We start from the raw sequence: 20,166 nt of genomic DNA on the forward strand, positions 1-20,166 counted from the left end.
TGCAGGCAAGAAGGGACTGGCAAGAAATATTCAAAGTAATGAAAATCCAAAACCTACAGGCACGAATACTCTATCCAGCGAAACTGTCATTCAGAATAGAAGGACAGAGAAAGTGCTTCCAAGACAAAGTAAAACTGAAGGCGTTCATTAGATCCAAACTACTATTATATGAGATGTTAAAGGGACTGGTTTAGAAGGAGGATCAAAACTATGAACATTAAAATGAAAACTGCATCACAAGAACCAGCAACAGAAGCTAGGGAATCGAAACAAAGGCAAACTAAATAGGCAACGAGAGTGGAAAAAGAACTATAGGTATGGAGAACATACTGGGGGGAGGTCAGTAGGGAGGGGGACGGGAAGAGGGAGGGAGATGGTATAGGAATTAAGAAGCATAGTAGGAGGGAATGGAGTAGACAGGAAGAGGTTGAGAACTATATGCACAACCAATGGACTAAACGGGGGGGACAACTGGTGGGAGGGGCATCACCTGGTGGAGGGGAGCAGAGGGAAGGGAAATTGGGACAACTGTAACAGCATAATCAATAAAACATATTAAAAAAAATAAAGGTGATCGGGACAGTCAAGGGATTCCCGAGTCTCATATTTAGCATAAGGAAAGGAATCCCCTATCCATCAGGCTTACCAAGGGCACTTAAGACACAAAGTTGGGTCCTGTTATTTATGGCAGCATTGTTCCTAAGAGCTAGAAATTATGTTTAACTACTATGTTCAACCATATGCTTACTATAAGATTAGAAAACGTTTGATATATAAAAAAGCTTACATAAATTACAATGCATACTAAAATAAATACCCATGAATCCAACAAAAGCACTAGAAAGATGTCACTATTTTTGGTAACTATGTCTCTTCCCCGACCACATCATCCTCAAGAGGTAACCACTGTTCTGAGTTAAAAAAATTTTTTTTTCTATCCTCTATCATCTTAAAACCACATGCCCATACATGTCCCTAAGCAATATGTTGACCTTCGCTTGTTTTTGAACTTTATAGTGGTGGTGTCATACAATTTCTTCTGTAATTTGCTTTTTTCTACCACAGTTGTTTTTAAGGTTCGTCTAGGTTTATGTGTATGATTGATCATTTACTTTTTCTGTCTAGAATTCCATTATGTAAATATACAACTTTTTATTTATCCATTCTCTTGTCACAGGACATCTGGGTTGTTTCCAGTTCTTTGCCGTGGTGAAAAATGTTGTGAACTTCCCTGGACCTGTTAACAGGTGTGCCTTTTTCCAGAGTGCATACTTAGATATACTGTTGTACAGTGAATGCAGACTCCCTCATGTGGTACATAAATTTCACTTGATCCACATTCTTGCTAACACAGTGTCAGACTTAATTTTTTCCCCAATCCAGTGAGTGTAAAAAGCTAATAATGTGCATTTCTCTAATAAAGTTAAGCAATCTATCATAGTTTTTACAGAGTAGCTGTGTTTGTTCTTCTGTGAAATTGCCTGCTTATTTTTTTAGTCTCTCTTCCTATAGATTCTGCCTTTTCAAAAAAATGGACTCGTGCACTTCTGGTCAAGATGGAGGCATAGGTAAACATGCTTTGCTTCCTCATGCAACCACAGAGAGAATTACAACTATATTTCAAAACAAATAACAACCCAGAACTGTCAGTATATCAAGCTTTAATTCCAACAACCAAGGATTTAAAGAAGCCACATTCATCCAAATGGGTAGGATGGATGGAGCCGCAGAGACAGGAGAGGTACAGAGAGGCGGTGTAGCACAGAGAGGCAGCTGTGGTGGTGGAATGGGCCGTCCCACGCTCACGGGTGGTGCATAAAAATAGAAAAAAATACCTTAGGAGCAAGTGATCCCAGCCCCAGGCCAGACTGTAGAACCCAGGGTTCCAGCACTGGGAAGACAGATCCTCATAACTTCTGTTAAAGAAACCAGTGGGGGTTGGGGTGGTGGAAGAAGCTGCCAGATTTTCAAGAGGGGCCATTTAGAGGGCCTGCACAGACTTAAATGTATGCAAACCCACCCACTCTGGGATTCACTACCAGGGTAACAGCTGGAAGGGTGCCAGTCACATAAGGGAAGTGGGTGAAATGACTGGAAATGAGGCAAGTGTCAGGCAAACCTCCAGAAGCCAGGCAGCAGCACTGTCCCCTCTCAAAGCCACAAAGCGTGTAGTGGGTTGCCCCACCCTGGCAATTACCTAAGGCTCTACCCCACACCAATTTACAGGTGCCTTTTCTAAGACAGGGTGTCAAAACAGTTTTACCTAACACACAGAAACAAACACAGGAGGCTGTCCAATTGAGGAGACAAAGAAATATGGCCCAGATGAAAAACCAGAACAAAATCCTAGAAAAAGAACTAAATGAAACAGAGATAACCAACCTATTACATGTAGAGTTCAAAACACTGGTGATTAGGTTGCTCAAAGAACTCACTGAGCATGGCAAAAACATAAGGTAAGAAATGAAGGTTAAGTGAAATAAAGAAAATCTACAGTGAACCAACAACAGTGGAGAGGATGAAGCCGAGAATCAAATTGGTGGTTTGGAACACAAGGAAGGAAATGGTATTCAACAACAACAGCAGGAAAAAAAAAAATAAAAATAAAAAATAAAATAAAAAAACCAGGAGAGGCTTAGGAATGTCTGGGACAACATCTGAATAATAGGAGTGTCAGGAGAAGAGGAAGAGCAAGAAATTGAAAACTTATTTGAAAAAATAATGAAAGAAAATTGCCCTAATTTGGTGAAGACAATAGACATACAAGTCCAGGAAGCACAGAGAGTCCCAAACAAGTTGGACCCAAAGAAGACCACACCAAGACACATCATAATTAAAATGCCAAAGGTCAAAGATAAGCAGAGAGTGACCTACAGAGGAGTTCCCATAAGACTGTCAGCTGATTTCTCAAAAGAAACTTTGCAGGCAAGAAGGGATTGGCAAGAAGTATTCAAAGTGATGAAAAGCAAGGACCTACAACCTAGATTACTCTATCCAGCAAAGTTATCATTTAGAATAAAGGGCAAATAAAGTGCTTCCCAGACAAGGTAAAGCTAAAGGAATTCATCATCACCAAGCCATTATTACATGAAATGTTAAAGACTTACTTAAGAACAAGATCAAAACGATGAACATTAAAAGGCAACAAATTCCCAACTATCAACAACTGAATCTAAAAAAATACGAACTAAGCAAACAAGCAGAACAGGAACAGAATCATAGGTATGGGGATCATTTGGAGGGTTATCAGCTGGGAGGGGAAAGGGGGGGAAATAGGGAAATGGTGCAGGGACTAAGAAGCATAATTGGTTGGTACAAAATAGACAGGGGGATGTCAAGAATACTATATGAAATGGAGAAGCCAAAGAACTTATATGCATGACCCATGGACATGAGCTAAGGTGTGTGGGGGAATTGCTGGAGGGAAGGGGGTACCAGGTGGAGGGGCAAAGGGGAAAAAATTGAGACAACTAATAGCATAATCAATAAAATATATTTAAAAATGGACTTGTAGTTCTTTATATATTTTGGCTACAAGTCCTTTCTTGACTATGTGGTGCAATTGTCTTCTCCCATTTGTGCTTTGTATTTTCAGTCTTTATATCCTTAAATAAACAAAACTTTTCCATTTTATTAATTAAATTTATCAATATTTTCCTGTGTGGTTTGTACTTTTTTGTGTGCTGCAAGACATTTTTTTTTAAGTTCTTTGAAATACTTATATATTTATTTCTATTGTTTTAATGTTTTGCCTTTCACATTCAAATCTTTAAGTTTTTTATCTTTATCAAAATTATTTACATACCTATTTTAAACTGTCAGAGTTCCATAAATCTGTGGAGAGAAAGAGCAGCCCTTCCACTTCCCCCCTGTGCACTCACTTCCAGCTCTGTAACAGGCTTGTGTGGCTTCTTCTTGCTCGCTCAGTCCTGCTACCAGGAGGTTGATGTTGTCTTCACCATGCATATGCATCCTTCCTGTTCCCCAGCTTCCCAAAGTGGTTAGTTAGGTCACTGTTTGGGGTATATCCATATCCTGTGCTCAAGCTAAGCTACATATTAAAACCAGGATTATTTATCTTGTCTTGCAGGCTTTTGTTTTGTGTTCTTTCCCTTGGAAATTTTAATTATCTTTTATTGGTTGTTTAGTTGTCTATGTATTTATCACTTATCCAACACCAAACTATCAGATTTTATATATGTATATCCTCATGACATTCAGGTGCCTCATGTAACCTATCAATTAGATCTCCCTGAACTCTTTCCCATAGTCTTTGGCCTTCGATCTCCATTGATCACATTCTGTGTGCCATTCAACAAATCCTTATTAAGTTAACCATGTGCCCACAGTATGCTAGGCCCTGGCAAAAGAAAGTGAGCAAGACAGTTATGATTCTTGCCTTCATGGAGTTTACTATAAAATGGTATTCAGGAAACAATGAGTTTTCTTTTCTTTCTTTCTTAAAAGAAGCTGTGAGATGAGCCAAGAATGCCCCCTAGAGGCCAATAAAGTTAGTTATCCCCTGACCCCACCAGAATTCATGAGTATTTAGTGAGAAATTGGGAAAGGGGTATAAGCAAGGGTTCACAACCAGTCAAAATAAAAGTAACACTGTAGTTTAAAATCACCCAGTTCCCAAACAGGTAAAGATGAAGACCATGTCAACAGTTCAGCTTGGCCTAACTTTCTAACAACTGGCCAGTACAATCATTGGGACACAAAAAGCACTGTGATGTATTAGATAACACATTGCCTTCTCCATACCCCCTCAGCCCACACTGCAGGTGCTGATGGTCACTGGAGGCCTTAATGAGGGAGGTGCAGGAACAAAAGCTGCCCTCTGGTAAGAGGTGTGGCTGAGGAGGCTGGAGCCTGGCCTCCAGGAGAAAAGAGGGCAGTTCTCAGGTTAGGTGTGAACTAAATGTAGGTAGAAGCAATTCAAGAGTGAGTCCCCAAGACAGGTCAGAACCTGTAGCAGTGGTTTAGCCTGGGCCTGGGCTTCTTGCATCTGTGCAAGAACAAAAACCACAAGATCCTGGTGTGGTTGTTGGGGAGTGGGGGGATGGTAGAGTGTAGGGGGCAGAGCAGCCTCATAGCCACAGGAGTGACAGCACTAGGTGGTGACTTTGTGGCTTTTGCCAGGTGCTCAGCCTGAACCCACTGCAGGCAGTGGGGAAACACATCCTGAGTTCTGGGGGCAGAATAGGTTCTGGGAGAGAACCTAGGCTGAATTACCCGGGAAAGAACCAAGGCCAGTGCTTAGATTCTGCAAGAAGCACTCAGCCTTTAAGAAAAACTGCATCCTGAGAACTCTAAGCACTCCTCCCCCATGCTGTGCTTCACTCTGCACCCTGACTGTGTGCCACAGGCTGGGGGCCTGGGGCAATACCGTTATAATGTGAAAGAGTCTGTATAGTTTCTGTTTAAATGAATCTTCCACAGGGCATCTGTGGTAGCATTCCCAGGGTGTGTTCTGGCCAGGGGACGAGGAGGAGCTGCCTGCCAGCTGCCACTTGTGGCTTCCCAGACTCTGACCTAAAAGCTCTGGGAAGGTGCCTGGAAGACACAGCACAGGTGTAAAGAATCACACTCATCATTCCTAAGAGGACTCTGTCCTGCCTGTTTCCTTGTAGACCCAGGTTTCCAGACAATGGTCACTTTCTGTCTGTACGTATTCTGAGTAATAACTTCCCACAACACATTTAAATAGTCATAGCATTTGAGAGCTAAAAGGGGGCACAGACATATTAATGCTCTCCTTTTAACAGGTAAACTGGCCTGAAGTAGTTAATTACCCTGACTTCGTCATACCCTCCTTCTGGGTTGAGGGAACCCAAGCGGCACCATTTGAAAGCCTTTGAGCTGTGTTTGGTTGGCAGGGTCTTCTCTTTGATACAGACTCTCAGGGGGCCTTCTGGGGAGGCAACTGGACCCTACTGCCCTGCTGGAGCTTCACTGAACTTCGAATATGGCTGGTTAGCACCTTTCCTGGCTCAGCCCTCCTTAGTTGCAATTCTAAGTCAAAAGATTAAGTGCTTTAAGCACATCATTACATATATTAACTTCTGCTTTTCAGAAGTGGTTTTCCAGATTATAAACACTGGTTCCATGTGAGATGATAAATGGTCTGAGGCTTTACTCCTGCAAACAAGGGGTGAGTGGACGAAAATTCACCAGCAGCTGCCTTTCTTTACCTTTCCTCCCAGCCTACAAAGTCAGCCCCTGGGGCAGTTCGGATGAGACTAAGGGGAGGCTCTAGACATAGATGTCTATGGTGCTGGGAGTCTCTGGGTATGCCCAGTGGGTACCCTAACCAGACACTCTCTCCACAAAGCCCATGATAGGACTCTTGCCATGTCAAGCAGTGTTTCTAAAGACAGGCCACATTTCATCTTCACAGCCCATTTCCCTTGATATCCTTTTATTTATTTTTTAAAATTGAATTTAGAGAGAAAGAAAGAAAGATTTATTGATCCACTTATTTATGCATTCATTGGTTGATTCTTATATGTGCCCTGACTAGAGATTGTACCTGCAACCTGGCATATCAGGATGACACTCTAACCAAGTGACCTAGCAGGACAGGGCTTGATTGACCTTTTGGGTTAAGGCTCCCAGTGTGCTTCAGGGGAGACATTGCATAGCCCCCTGCACATATCCAGATGGGAAAGAAATGACCCTCTGTGACTTGCTTTATGATTAGTCAGTAAGAAGTTATTTATTTTCTAAAAGTATAAAAACACATACAAAAAGGTACTAACTCAGCTAAAATTAAGAGACAATATTGTTGTAACAAACATCCCTGTGGACAAGGCCACTGTAAAGAAACTATTGCTCCCAAACCATTAATAATCACCACTCTGCCCCAGACTCTTTAAAAGAGTACTCCTTCAAAATTACACATGGATAAGGAGTTAGTTTTTATTAAACCAGACTCATAAAAGTGAGGAATGTGCTTCTTCAAGTTGATAAAATGAAATTCCAAGGCTCTGAAGAAAATAATTTTATGTCAGTCCCAGGGAACTTTTCTCCCCAAGAGTTGGTTGGTCACTTTCTGTGGAAGAAAAGACAGGCAAGAAAGAAGTTAGCAACTCTGTGGTCAGAGGCAGACAGGTAATCCTTACCTCAGACACATCACTGAAGAGACCAGTGTGGTTCTACCTAATTCTTATTTATCTTCCCCATCTACAGAAACTATGGTAATATACAAACAAATCCCCCAAAACAAATAAACAAACAAAAAAACACCTTTCTGAAGTATTTAGGAAAGATGATCTATAATCAATACCCATTATCTCTATATAGAGACAGACACTCCATAATCCTGATAGACTGATCCATCCATCAGTTCACAAACACACAAGCACAATGAGGGGCCTGAAGCAGTGCTGGGGGCCTCTCCATTTGAGGAGCTCAGCCCGAGCTCTGGGGTGTGCTTCAGAAGCAGTTTTCCACTCCCACATTGGTATGGTATGAACTTGTCTTTTGGTTTCTGACTTTCAGAGTCCTCTTGATGTGAAGTGAGGGGGCTGGGAAGGAAACCAGGAGAGGGAAGGATATGGACCTTCAGGCATAGTAGCCAATTTCGTTCCTCAAGGGATAAATTGCTAGCAAGTGCTCTGGCCTGTGTGCTTCCGGGATCTGCAGCAACACTGATTCCACTGGAGCTCTGGGCAGGAAGGAAATGGTGCCGGCTTTGAGGCTCTGGCTCCCTAAGCTGCCAACTCATAAGCCACACTGGGATTTTTCCAGCTTATTTCAAATGTTCTAGAGGTATAAAACTACCATCTGGGACTTTGGAATAAAAACCCAAGAATTCTACTAGACAATAAAAACCCAACATTTCTACCACAATATACATCTAAACTGACTTCTAAGGATGAAACCTGGTTTCATTCCAAATGTATGCCTGGAAGGTTTCTTTTTTAGATTTGCTTTTTTATTTTTAGAATTGAAATCTAGTTATAGGTGCCTTTATCTTCCAAATTTCAGGAGTGGTACGATGTATTATGAGCTTAAGTTCACTCTCCAAATGTAGTCAATTCAAACAGAGCAGATGTGTTTCTCTCAATTTCTCTTCCTTCTGATAAACCTGATCAATCCTGCTCTAGGACTGACTGACCTTTTTATACAGCTGGGCTCGCAACCGATATGACTTATATTCCAATCTTCTCTTTTCCTCTTCTCTCTTTTTCTGTACCTCTGGAAGCTGCTCATAAATCCTTGGAAATGGCACCAGTGGAAAGACAGAAAGCAGTGAGATTAGCAGACAACAGAGACACGTGGTGTCTTCTCATCTAAGCTCTGTGGCTCTCAAGGCATTCAGTCCCTCTCAGACAGGCCTGGCCCGTTGTGTGCCTAGCTTCCTGACAGATACTTGGATACAAAGAATCCTGGCCTCGGGTGCTTATGACCTGGAAGGGAAGACACATAAATAAAAACACAATAAAATCCTGCTAATAGTGGTTACTTCTGGAAGAGGAGTGGGATGAAGGGGTAGAGATAAACTTTCCTTCTACATACAAAAATGTGTATTATTAATATGAGATAATGAACATGTATTACTATTATATTTTTAAACATAAGGGAAATAATGGGGACAAGTACAATAATGGTCATATCTCCAATGCTACACAGTATTATAGGAAAAGAAGAAACTTATTCTGAGTGAAGTGGGTCGGGGAAGAACAGAGAGGAGATTAAGCTTGAGGTGGGTTTTGAAAAACAGGAGCAGAAAGGAGATGGGAGGAGAAGGGAGTACTAGTAAGTCAAAGCTTCACAGAGGAGTGTAGAAGAGCAGGTGGGAAGTGGATGGGATGAAGGTAAAGTGGGCTGTAGAGGGTCTCATAGCAATGTGAAAACTTGGGCTCTGTCCTATCAGGAATTGGGTGTCACTGATTTTAAGTAGGGAGGAACATGATCAAATATACATTAGCTAAATACACTCTAATTGAAAATAACCTAAATCTCCAATAAAAATAGTTGAATAGATTATGGAATATAATAAAATTGTTATAAAGCATAAAGAAAGATGGTTCAAGGAATTTTTAGTGTTATGGGAAAATGTTCACAATATAATGTTGAACTCAATAAAGCAGGTTACAAACCTGTATATATTAGTTTCATGTGTGTGCTAATACAAGTCTCTGCAGCGCCTACACTCCTGCCAGATCCAGGAATAGTATGAGTTATATTTAGATAATAGGATTATGAGTGATATGTAGTTTCTTATTTCAACTCTTCTCTATATTTTCCACATTTTCTATAAGTTGAAAAAAAATTCATTGACCATGATAGCAGGATCTGTGGAAAAGATATCAGAGAACATAGAGGGCAGAAGTGGTGAGAACAGCAGTCCTCTGAGTGTGGAGGCCGGCCATCACCAGGAGTGAGAAGAAGGCACCAGAGCAATCAAGAAGCCTAGTCTTCAGGATGTGCTAGCTGGGTGCATGTGCGGTGATGGGTAAAGTGACTGCTCCCAGCTTTCTAGCTGGGTGAGAGGGTGTTCCAAGCAAGTATGGAAGAGAACGGGGAGTTCCATTTTGGACATTGTGAAGACGATCACTAACTGAAAAAGCAAAAGTAAAGGTCAGGAAAGAGATGAAAGAGAAACAAATATACACTTTTAAAAGTCACTGCTCATGAAGGAGGATCCAAGATGGCAAAGGAGTAAGTGGAAGCTACACTAGTCTCCTCCTAGGACCAACCTGAATTATGTATAGCTAAATTATAGAGAAATCATCCTGACTAACCAACTGAACACTGCATAGAAGCCTTATAACCAAGGACAGACAGAGAAAACCACTTTACCACAACAAGACTGGTAGGGAGTGTGGAGGACGCGTGAGAGGGCTGGCGGGGCTCCCAGAGGTGGTAGCTGAAGTTCCAGATATGTATTTCAGCTGAGGGGTTCCCCTGAGATATGTGGGCTCTAAGCCCCAAGCTGGGCTTCCTAGCTTACAGCACCAGAGCCAGAAGGGAACCCAGATAAATCTACTTGTGAAAAGTAGCAGATTTCTGTCTTTCACGGAGAGATGCCTGCAAATCAAATTTTGTGTGTTGGCCCTTTAAGAGGCTCTCTACATTTCTAGACACTTACCCTGGGCTCCATCATGGTGAGGGCAGAGTGGACTATAAACACTTAAGGAGTGTCTGGGATTGGTGACTCTGCAGAGACAACTGAAGGAACAGCGCCAGGATCCCTGTGCTGAGTCATTCCCACACTGTAGAGGCCATCTCTCTCAGGCAGAGTGCTCCTCGTCAAGTGGCATCAGCCTGCAGGAATTACTCTGCCTTACACTGCGGTGCTTAAGTCGGGCTGCTGATTACAGGTTTAGGCTATATCACTGATGGTTTGACAACTAAGGCAGAAAATACAAAGCAGCAGCCAAAATGGGAAGACAAGGAAACGTACCCCAAATGAAAGAACAAGAGAGTTCTCCAATAGAATACCTAGATGAAATGGAGGCAAGCAAGTTACCAGATAGAGTTTAGAGTAATGATTATAAGGATATCTAATAGCATGAAAAAAGACATAGAAATCATAAAAAATGGACCAGCCAGAAATAAAGAATGCAGTATCTGAAATAAATAATACATTGGAAGAGATAAACAGGAGGTTAGATGAAGCAGAGGATCAAAACAGTGATTTGGAAGACAAGGTAGAAAAAAACCGAAGCAGAGCAGCAAAAAGAAAAAAAGAATAAAAAACAATGAGGAGAGCTTAAGAAACACTTTGAACAACATGAAGCGTTAATAACACCTGCATCATGGGACCACCAGAAGGAGAAGTGAGCCAGCAAGGGATCGAGAATCTATTTGAAGAAATAATGACTTGTAAACTTCCCTAATCTGCTGAAGCAAAAAGACACACAAAAGCACAGGAAGCTCAGGGAGTCCCAAACAATTTGGACTTGAAGAGGCCCAACTGAGACACATCATAATTAAAATGACAAGACTAAAAGACAAGAAGAGAATTCTAAAAGCTGCAAGAGATAAGCAGGTAGTTATAGGCAAGTGAGCACTGTCATCTAATTTCTGAACAGAAATATTTCAGGCAAGAAGGGAGTGGTGTGAAATATCAAGGTGATGAAAAGCAAGGACCTACAACCAAGCAAGGTTTACCCAGCAAGGCTATTATTTAAAATCAAAGGAGAAATAAGGAGCTTCCCACACAAGAAAAAGCTAAAGGAGTTTGTTAACACCAAACCAGTACTGCTTTACGAGGAAGAAAAAGAGGAAGAAATAAACAGAGGAAAATAGTTTAACAATAAAATGGCACTAAATACATATTTATCAATAATCACATAAACTTAAATGGCTTAAATGCTCCAACCAAAAGACATATGGTAGCTGAATGGATAAGAAAAGAAGACCCATATATATGCTCCCTCCAAGAGACACGTCTCAGGTCAAAAGATACACACAAACTAAAAGTAAAGGGATAGAAAGATATTTCATGCAATGGAAAAGGAAAAAAAGCTGGGGTAGCAGTACTTATATCCAACAAAATAGACTTTAAAACCAAGGCTAGTAAGAGACAAAGAAGGACGTTACATAATGATAAAAAGGAACAATCCAACAAGAGAATATAACCCTAGTAAACATTTACGCACCCAACACAGGAGCACCTAAATACGTGAAGCAAATCTTGATGGAAATAAAGGGAGAGATAGACAGAAATACAGTCATAATCAGGGATTTGACACCCCATTGACTTCAATGGATAGATCTCCAGACAGAAAATCAGCAAGGAGACAGAGGTATTAAATGACACACTTGATCAAGTGGACTTAATTGATATCTTTAGGGCATTTCACCCAAAGCAGCAAAATATACATACTTTTCAAGAGCACACTGACTGTTTTCAGGGATAGGCCACATGTTAGGACACAAGTCTCAATTAACTTGAGAAGACTGAAATCATATCAAGCACCATCTCTGACCATATGCTATGAAACTAGAAATCAATCCCAAGAAAAAAACTGAAAACACACAAAGACATGTAAGCTCAATAACATGTTATTAAGAAATGAATGGGACAACGAGATCAAGGAAGAAGCATAAGATACCTCAAAACAAGTGAAAATGAGGACACAACAATCCAAAATCTGTGGGACACTGAGAAAATAATCCTAAGAAGGAAATTCATAGCATTACAGGCCTATCTCAAAAAACAAGAAAAAGCTCAAATAAACAATCTAACTTCACACTTAAAGGAACTTGAAAAAGAACAACAAACAAAGCCCAAAGTGAGCAGAAGGAAGGAAATAATAAAGATCAGAAGTGAAATAAATGAAATAAGAGCCAAAAAATGATACAAAAGATCAATGAATCCAAGAGCTGGTTCTTTGAAAAGACAAACAAGAATGACAAACCTTTTCATCAAGAAAAAATGAGTAAGGACCCAAATAAGTAAAATCAGAAATGAAAGAGGAGAAATAACAACTGACACCAAAGAAATACAAAGGATCCTGAGAAAATATTATGAACAACAATATGCCAACAAACTGGACAACCTGGACGAAATGGATAAATTCCTAGAAACATGAATTCCTAGAAACATACAATCTTCCAAAACTAAATCAGGAATAATCAGAGAATCTGAATGGACAGATTACACCTAGTGAAACTGAAGCAGTAATCAAAGAACTCCCAACAAACAAAAGCCCTGGACTGGTTGGCTTCACAGGTAAATTTTACCAAACATTCCGAGAAGAACTAACATCTCTCCTTCTTAAGCTATTTCACAAAATTCAAGAGGCAGGAAAGCTCCCAAAGTCATTTTATGAGGCCAGAATTATCCTAATTCCAAAAACAGATAAAGACACTACAAAGAAATAAAATTATAGGCCAATATACCTGATGAACATATGCTAAAATCCTCAACGAAATATCGGCAAAGCAGCAATGCAACAAAAAGGTCATACAACATGATCCAGTGGGATTTATTCTAGGAAAGCAAGGTTGATACAACATTTGTAAATCAATAAATGATTAGTCACATAAACAAAATGAAGAATAAATCTATATGAGCATATCAACAGATGCAGAAAAAGCATTTGATAAACACCAGCACCCATTTATGATAAAGACTCTCAGGAAAGTGGAAGTAGAAGGAACATACCTAAACATAATAAAGGCCATGTATGACAAACTCACTGCCAGCATCATACTCAATTGGCAAACACTTAAGACTGGGAACAAGACAGGGATATCCACTTTCACCTCTCTTATTCAACATATTACTGGAGTTCTAGCTGCAGCAATCAGACAAGAAGATATAAAAAGCATCTAAATTGGAAAGGAAGAAGTAAAGCTGTCTTTATTTGCAGATGACATAATACTATACACAGAGAACCCCAAAGATTCCACCAAGAAACTATTAGAACTGATAAATGAATTCAGCAAAGTAGCAGGCTACAAAATTAATATCCAGAAATCAGTTGCATTTTTATATGCCAATAAGGAACTAACAGAAAGGGAAATTAAGAAAACAATCCTATTCATAATTGTTTCAAAAATAATAAAACACCTAGGAATAAACTTAACCAAGGATGTAAAAGACCTGTGCTTGAGCCCTGGCTGGTGTGGCTCAGTGGATTGAGCACCCGCCTGCAGACCAAGGGGACGCCAGTTCGATTCCCAGTCATGGCACATGCCTGGGTTGTGGGCCAGGTCCCAAGTTGGGGATGCGTGAGAGGCAACCACACATTGATATTTCTCTCCCTCTCTCCCTCCCTTCCCCTCTCTTTAAAAATAAATAAATATTTAAAGAAATCTGTATTTGGAAAGTCAGACACTGAACAAAGAAACAGAAGATACAAATAAGTGCCAGCACATAGTGTGTTCATAGATAGGAAGAATTAACATCATTAAAAAGTCCATACTACCCAAAGCAATCTATATAGTCGATGCAATACCTATGAAGATTCCAATGATGTATTTCACAGAACTAGAACAAATATTTCAAAAATTTATATGAAACCACAAAAGGCCCTGCATAGCAACAGTGATCCTGAGAAAGAAGAACGAAGTTGGAGGAATCACACTACCTAATATCAAGGCCATAGTAAACAAAACATCATAGTACTGGCATAAAAAGACACATAGATCAATGCAACAGAATAGAGTCCAGAAATAAACAAACACCTTTATAGTCAATTAATGTTCAACAGAGGAAGCAAGCACATACAATGGGCTAAAGATAGTTTATTCAATAAATGGTGTTGGAAAAACTGGACAGAATGTGCAGAACAACGAAACTATACCACCTTCTTACACCACACACAAGAATAAATTCAAAATGGATCAAAGACTTAAATGTTAGACCCCAAACCATAAAGATCGTAGAAGAAAACATAGGCAGCAAAATCTTGGACACTGCTTGTAGCAATATTTTATCGGATGTATCTCCCCAGGCAAGAGAAACAAAAGAGAAAAATAAACAAATGGGATTACATCAAACTAAATAAAGTTCTGCACAGCAAAGGAAACCATCAGCAAAATAAAAAGACAACCCACAGAATGGGAGAACATATTCATCAATACATCTGATAAAGGGTTAAGATCCAAAATTTATATAGAACTTACAAAATCCAACACCAATAAAACAAACAACCCAATTTAAAAAATGGGCAAAGGACCTGGATAGACTCTTCTCCAAAGAGGACATACAGATGGCCAACAGACATATGATAAGATGCTAAATGTCACTAACCACCAGAGAGATACAAATTAAAACCACAATGAAATATCATCTCACCTCAGTCAGAATGGCTATCATCAATAAATCAACAAACAACAATTACTGGTGAGGATGTGGAGAAAGGGGAACCCTTTGGCACTGTTGTGAGGAATGCAGATTGCAGCCACTGTAGAAAGTAGTATGGAGATACCTCAAAAAATTAAAAATGGATCTGCCTTTTGATCCAGCAATCCCACTTCTGGGGATATATCCAAAGGAATCCAAAACACTAATTTGAAAGAACATAAGCACCTCTATGTTCATTGCAGCATTATTTATAATTGCTAAGATATAGAAGCAGCTCAAGTGTCTATCAGTAGACAAGTAGATAAAACAACTATGGGACATTTACACAATGGATTACTACTTGGCCATAAAAAAAAAAAGAAATTTTTACCCTTTGCGACAGTATGGATGGACCTGGAGAACATATGCTAAGTGGAATAAGCCAGTCAGAGAAAGACAAATATCATATGATTTCACTCATATGTGGAATCTAATGAACTGAACTAACAAGGAAAATGGGGACAGACTCATAGATGGAAGCAGGATGACAGCTAGTGGGGGGTGTGAGGTGAGCGGGTGGAGGGATTGAGCAAGAAGGAAAAGAGTCAACGGGCATGGACAACAGTGTGGTGATTGCTGGTGGGAGGCGGATATAAGGGGACTAAATGGTAATGGAAAAAATATAATGAAGATTAAGTAAAAAAATTAAAAATAAAAAAAAATAAATAAAAGTCACTGCTCATGAAAAACACAATGAGATCTCTTAGAACGGCTATTTAAAAAAAGAGAGATAACAAATGCTGGTGAGGATGCAGAGAAAAGGGAACCCATTGCACTGGGAATGAAAATTGGTAAAGCTACTATGGAAAAGTTTTTTTCCTCAGAAAACTAAACATGGAACTACCATACGATCCAGCAATTCCATTTCTGGTACTTATCCAAAGGAAATGAAATTACAATCTCAATGAAATATCTGTACTTCCATATTCATTGTAGCAAGTCATTCATACCATGATCTGATACCTATTTTTCTTTTCTTTTTTTACTGCCATAAGTGAGAAAGTATTTTTACAACTAATTTTCTTATAATGTTTTGACTTGAGCAGAATGCCTTTATTCTGGGGACAAGCCAGAGCTCTTGATCTTGGCCTGATCTGTAATTTTTTAATTACTCTTCTTTTTTGGCCTTACCGTTTAGACCTCAGAATCATTTCTTTTTTTCCAATAGGCCTGCCCTTCTGGGCAGCCAGGAAACCTAAGCAAGAGAAGAAACGGTTTTCAGTGAATAGTGACTTAACAAGAAGAGGTGTGGTGTGCAAGAGCTGTGTGAGAGAGGCGCTAGGACCTTGTGGCCCTACTGTGAGCTGACCATGCTAGGTGGTCACCAATGGCCAAGGCCAAGGTCAAGGCAAAGGTTAGACTATGATGACTGTGACAACAGCCTAAGTCTCCTGAAGACACAACACTGTGGCACAGATTAGACTGTGAATTGAAGCACTGCCCAGTTCATAGGTAATGTGATGAAAGCATTAGGTAGTACTTTATAATTTTCACAGTTTTGATACATTATTTTATTGATCTTACATGTAGCATAACTGTGAAGAGCACAGACACTGGGGCCAGACCACCTGGGTTCAAATCCAAGCTTATTAGGTGCATTATTTTGGGCATGGTATTTAATCTCTCTTTACCTTAGTTTTCTTACCTCTAAAAGGGATATTGATAGTATCTGCCTCAAGAGGTGTTGTAAGCATTAAATGTGAACAATGTCTGGGTAAAACATAAGGGCTACATAACTATTGTTATTATTGCTACCACTACTACTATTACTACCACTATTATTATTATTAATATTATTGCCACCCTATGAAGTAGCCAAGCCTGGAATCTACCCCATCTTTAATGAAAAAAAATATTAGTTTTGGAACTAACCTGCTCACAGACACAGAGCTTGTTTATAAAAATACCTTTCTCAGAGCTTGTTTAAAAAAATACTCTTGTTTTTAAGATCCAGGTACAGGATAAGAGTAACAGCTTATTTGGATCATGTAAGTACTAACAGCTAAACTGGGCAGGTTCTGCTACCTAACGATATGCAAGTCTCAGCAAGCAAAAAGTCACTTTCTGTCCATGTACCTGGCCAGGCGTTGAACAGTGCTCTGTAGCAAGAAGAGGATCTTGACTTCTCTACCCCGTAAAAGGAAAGTGAAGAGTGTACCTCTCTTACAGACTGGGTGCATGAGGTCCCGGTGGCCCTGCCATTCTCTCACAGTGTTGAACAGTGCCTCTCGCTCACTCTGTAACACGTTCTGCAGCTTCCTCTCCTGGACTATTAACTTCAGGCGTTTTATTCGCTCCCCAGAGCGGGAGATGAAGTCAGGTCTGTGAAGATGAAGTGATTCCTGAGGAGGAGAAAAAGGCCCCATACTCACATTAGTGATGCAGTCTGCTCTCCAAGGACCTGGAAAAACAGTATCTGACCAACAGAATTAAAGAGCCTATTTCTAAAGATATTTTCCATTCTCTAGAAACTATCTCAAGTTGAAAAATAATCTAACAATTTTGTGGGGAAGAGCTCCAATAGGGAAATCAGAGGGATCAAAAAATAAATGCCTTTGGAATAAGCCAAGAACCAAGATTGTGGCAATTACAACTCTTCCAAATGAGACAGAGCTTGGCCCATTCTGCTATCTTAAATTTCCCTTTAAACAAGTACAAGGTGGGGCAAAAGTAGGTTTAAAGTTGCTTGTATGAAAAATAATACAATTAATAAATAATAATAAAAGAATAAACTGTTAAGTGTACTCATAACTGTAAACCTACTTTTGCCCCACCCAGTACATCATTAAATAATATTTCCTTCAGCTCCCAAGGGACCTATAAAGAAGAGACTTGACTTCTAAACCCTGTGTTAAACAGGAATAGGAGGTCTTGAGGAACAAAACAAGGCTGATGCAAACAATGAGGCCTCCAGAGCACTGCGGGTGTCTACAAGCCCGATGAACAGTGTCACAACATCTTCCTTTCTATTACCTTTTCCCCAGACGCTGAGGGTGATGCATGATTTAAAATAGTTAACAGAGTAAGGCAGCCTTTGATTAATGATAAGAGTGATAACAGATGAACTAGGGAGGTGCTAAAAACTAGAGTCATGTGACTGTACTTCTGAAAGCTAAAATTAACTCAGTGTCATTGTACCTGTAAGGTTGCTCTCACAAATGGCTTCAGTGGCCCTCTGCTTGGGCCTGCTAGTGACCCATGGCTGTCCATGTGCTGACCCTGCCAGTTCTGTTCCCGTAGTGGTTCCCTCCAGGGTTTGGTGTTGGTTATTGGTGCAAACCAGGAGATACCAGGACCACAATGCTTTAGCAGGTTTTCTTTCTTAGGACCACACTTCACATTTTCCACAGGAATAAACCATGAAACTCCTACAGAAAATATTTTCAAGTAAGAAAAAAGATTTTTCATTTTTCTCATCAGTGACATGAGCATAATATAGGCCTTCAGCAGAGCCGGCTGTTAGAGGCCATCATGATGCCCAGGAGCCTGCCTAATCGCAGGTATGACTCTGTAATTGCAGTGCTAGATACTTTTAAGGTTTGTTTTTCTTGCCATAGTGATGCTGAGGGTGGAGATGGGGTCAAAACAGTCATTTAGAAAAAAGAATCTGAGCATTGCAAGAAACTTAAAATTCACTAGTTTTTCTGCTATAAAACTGGGAATTAGAAACTGACCTTCAGAGCAACGTTGCTTGTCCTTTCTTAACTTTTTGTCCCCAAGATAACTGGTAAGGAGCCTTTTTTCTTCTATGTTTTCTTCTGACCAAGAAGTTACATCACTGTCCTCTTCCACTCTACCCTCGCTAGAACTTGGAGTTGGGAAAATCACCCCAACATCTCGAGTGTGTTTTCTGATGCCATTCACAATCTCCAAGTTACCTGAGGGGAAAGATCACAGATGTCTGGGAGCAGCCTTGAAACTTGGCTTGCAGGAATATGGAAATCAGCAAAGGAAAAGTTTTTAAGGCTTGAAAAACCCAGGGTACTGCCTTTGCTGGGTGGGTTGGGGGGGGGTGTGTGAGGGAGAGAAGGTGGGGGGGGCAAAAAGGAGAGGGTAAGAGAGGATGAGGGAGAGAGAAGAGTGAGGAGAGAGGGGGAAAATAAAGAGGTTTTTATTTCTAAGTCAGTTTAGATATTAGAGAGAATGAACTATTGATATAGATTCAATCAGTAAAGGATTTCAGTTCTGATCCCAAGTGAGAAAGACAGTAAATACTTGTAGTCCTACTGGCAGTCACCCAGGTAAGGGAGAGGTTGATAGATGTAAAGACAAGACGACACGACTTGGGTGGGGGAGTGGGAGGGATCAAGGCGGAAGTTTATTTTTGTTTTATAAAATCAAAAGACATAGAAAAGCATAAAATGAAAAGCCTCCTTTCTATTCCTGTTCTCCATTCAGTCACTTTATAACCCCATGATTCCAGAGAATTATTTTTTGTGTAGTCAAGCAATCTCTTCCTTCCTTCATTTTTTAAAAACATGTAGTAGCATGCTGTATACTGTTCTTTACCTTGCATTTTCTTTTTAATTATTAATCTTGGAGATCTTTCCATATTGTCAGAGAAAAAGACCTTTGTTGTCCTTTTTAGGATTTCATTATATAGATGTAAAGTAAGTTATTTAATCATTTGGCTATTGATGGACATTGAGTGGAATTTAACTTTGTTATACTGTAATAAACAATATTTAGATTAACTTTGCAGTTAATTCTACACATTTGTCATTCTGCACATATGCCAGGTATATCTGTAGGCTAAATTCCAAAAGTAAAAGTTCTGGGTGAAAGTAATTTTGACAGAAACTGCCAAATTGCCTGGCATAGGGGTTGTACTTGTAATTTGTACTACCACTTGAATGTATAAGAGTATTTCTTTATACTCTTGCCCACAAACTTACTATCAAGCTTAGATTTTTGCCAATCTGATAGGTGAATAATGACATTTGAATATAGTGTTAATCTTCATTTTGTATGAGGTTGAGTATCTTATGTTTAAGAGCTATTTGTGATTTGATAGGAAGAAATGTTTAAATTCGAGTAATTTACCTGCTTGCACACCCTTATTTAACATATGTACATTTTGCTTGTTGCAAAGGGTAGAGCTTGAGCTCCAGAAACTACTGGTACAAGATGAAATAGATTCAGAAGAAATCATATGATTTGCCACCTAGAAAAAACAAGAGGCCCTGTTATAATTACATGCATTCAATGGCACAATTATAACAGGATAAGAAAACATACAAAGTCACCAAGAAAAACTCTTTCTAATCCAATTCAAATTGTTGATATCAAGTTGCCAGGAAGCTTGTGACAATGTCAACATGCTACCACATAATTTATGACAGGGAGGAGAGTGC

At 39.8% G+C, this 20,166-nt stretch overlaps 1 protein-coding gene across 1 annotated transcript in view; it reads right to left on the reverse strand.

The window, feature by feature from the left end:
- Window positions 1-6,692: 6,692 nt before the first annotated feature.
- The window catches only part of ALMS1 (ALMS1 centrosome and basal body associated protein), a 199,904-nt gene continuing 186,430 nt past the window's right edge, over window positions 6,693-20,166 (reverse strand). Inside the window, exons 20-26 of the mRNA XM_090281447.1 lie at window positions 19,856-19,976; window positions 18,487-18,690; window positions 17,951-18,180; window positions 16,971-17,154; window positions 15,944-16,007; window positions 8,123-8,222; window positions 6,693-7,054 (exon numbers count right to left, since the gene is read on the reverse strand). Coding sequence (XP_090137573.1) covers window positions 7,010-7,054; window positions 8,123-8,222; window positions 15,944-16,007; window positions 16,971-17,154; window positions 17,951-18,180; window positions 18,487-18,690; window positions 19,856-19,976 — 948 coding nt within the window. The 3' untranslated portion in view covers window positions 6,693-7,009. The remainder of the gene's footprint in view (window positions 7,055-8,122; window positions 8,223-15,943; window positions 16,008-16,970; window positions 17,155-17,950; window positions 18,181-18,486; window positions 18,691-19,855; window positions 19,977-20,166) is intronic.

Source organism: Furipterus horrens, unplaced genomic scaffold (genome assembly GCF_987537825.1).
Source record: "Furipterus horrens unplaced genomic scaffold, mFurHor1.1.pri manual_scaffold_6, whole genome shotgun sequence".
Lineage (NCBI taxonomy): Eukaryota > Metazoa > Chordata > Mammalia > Chiroptera > Furipteridae > Furipterus > Furipterus horrens.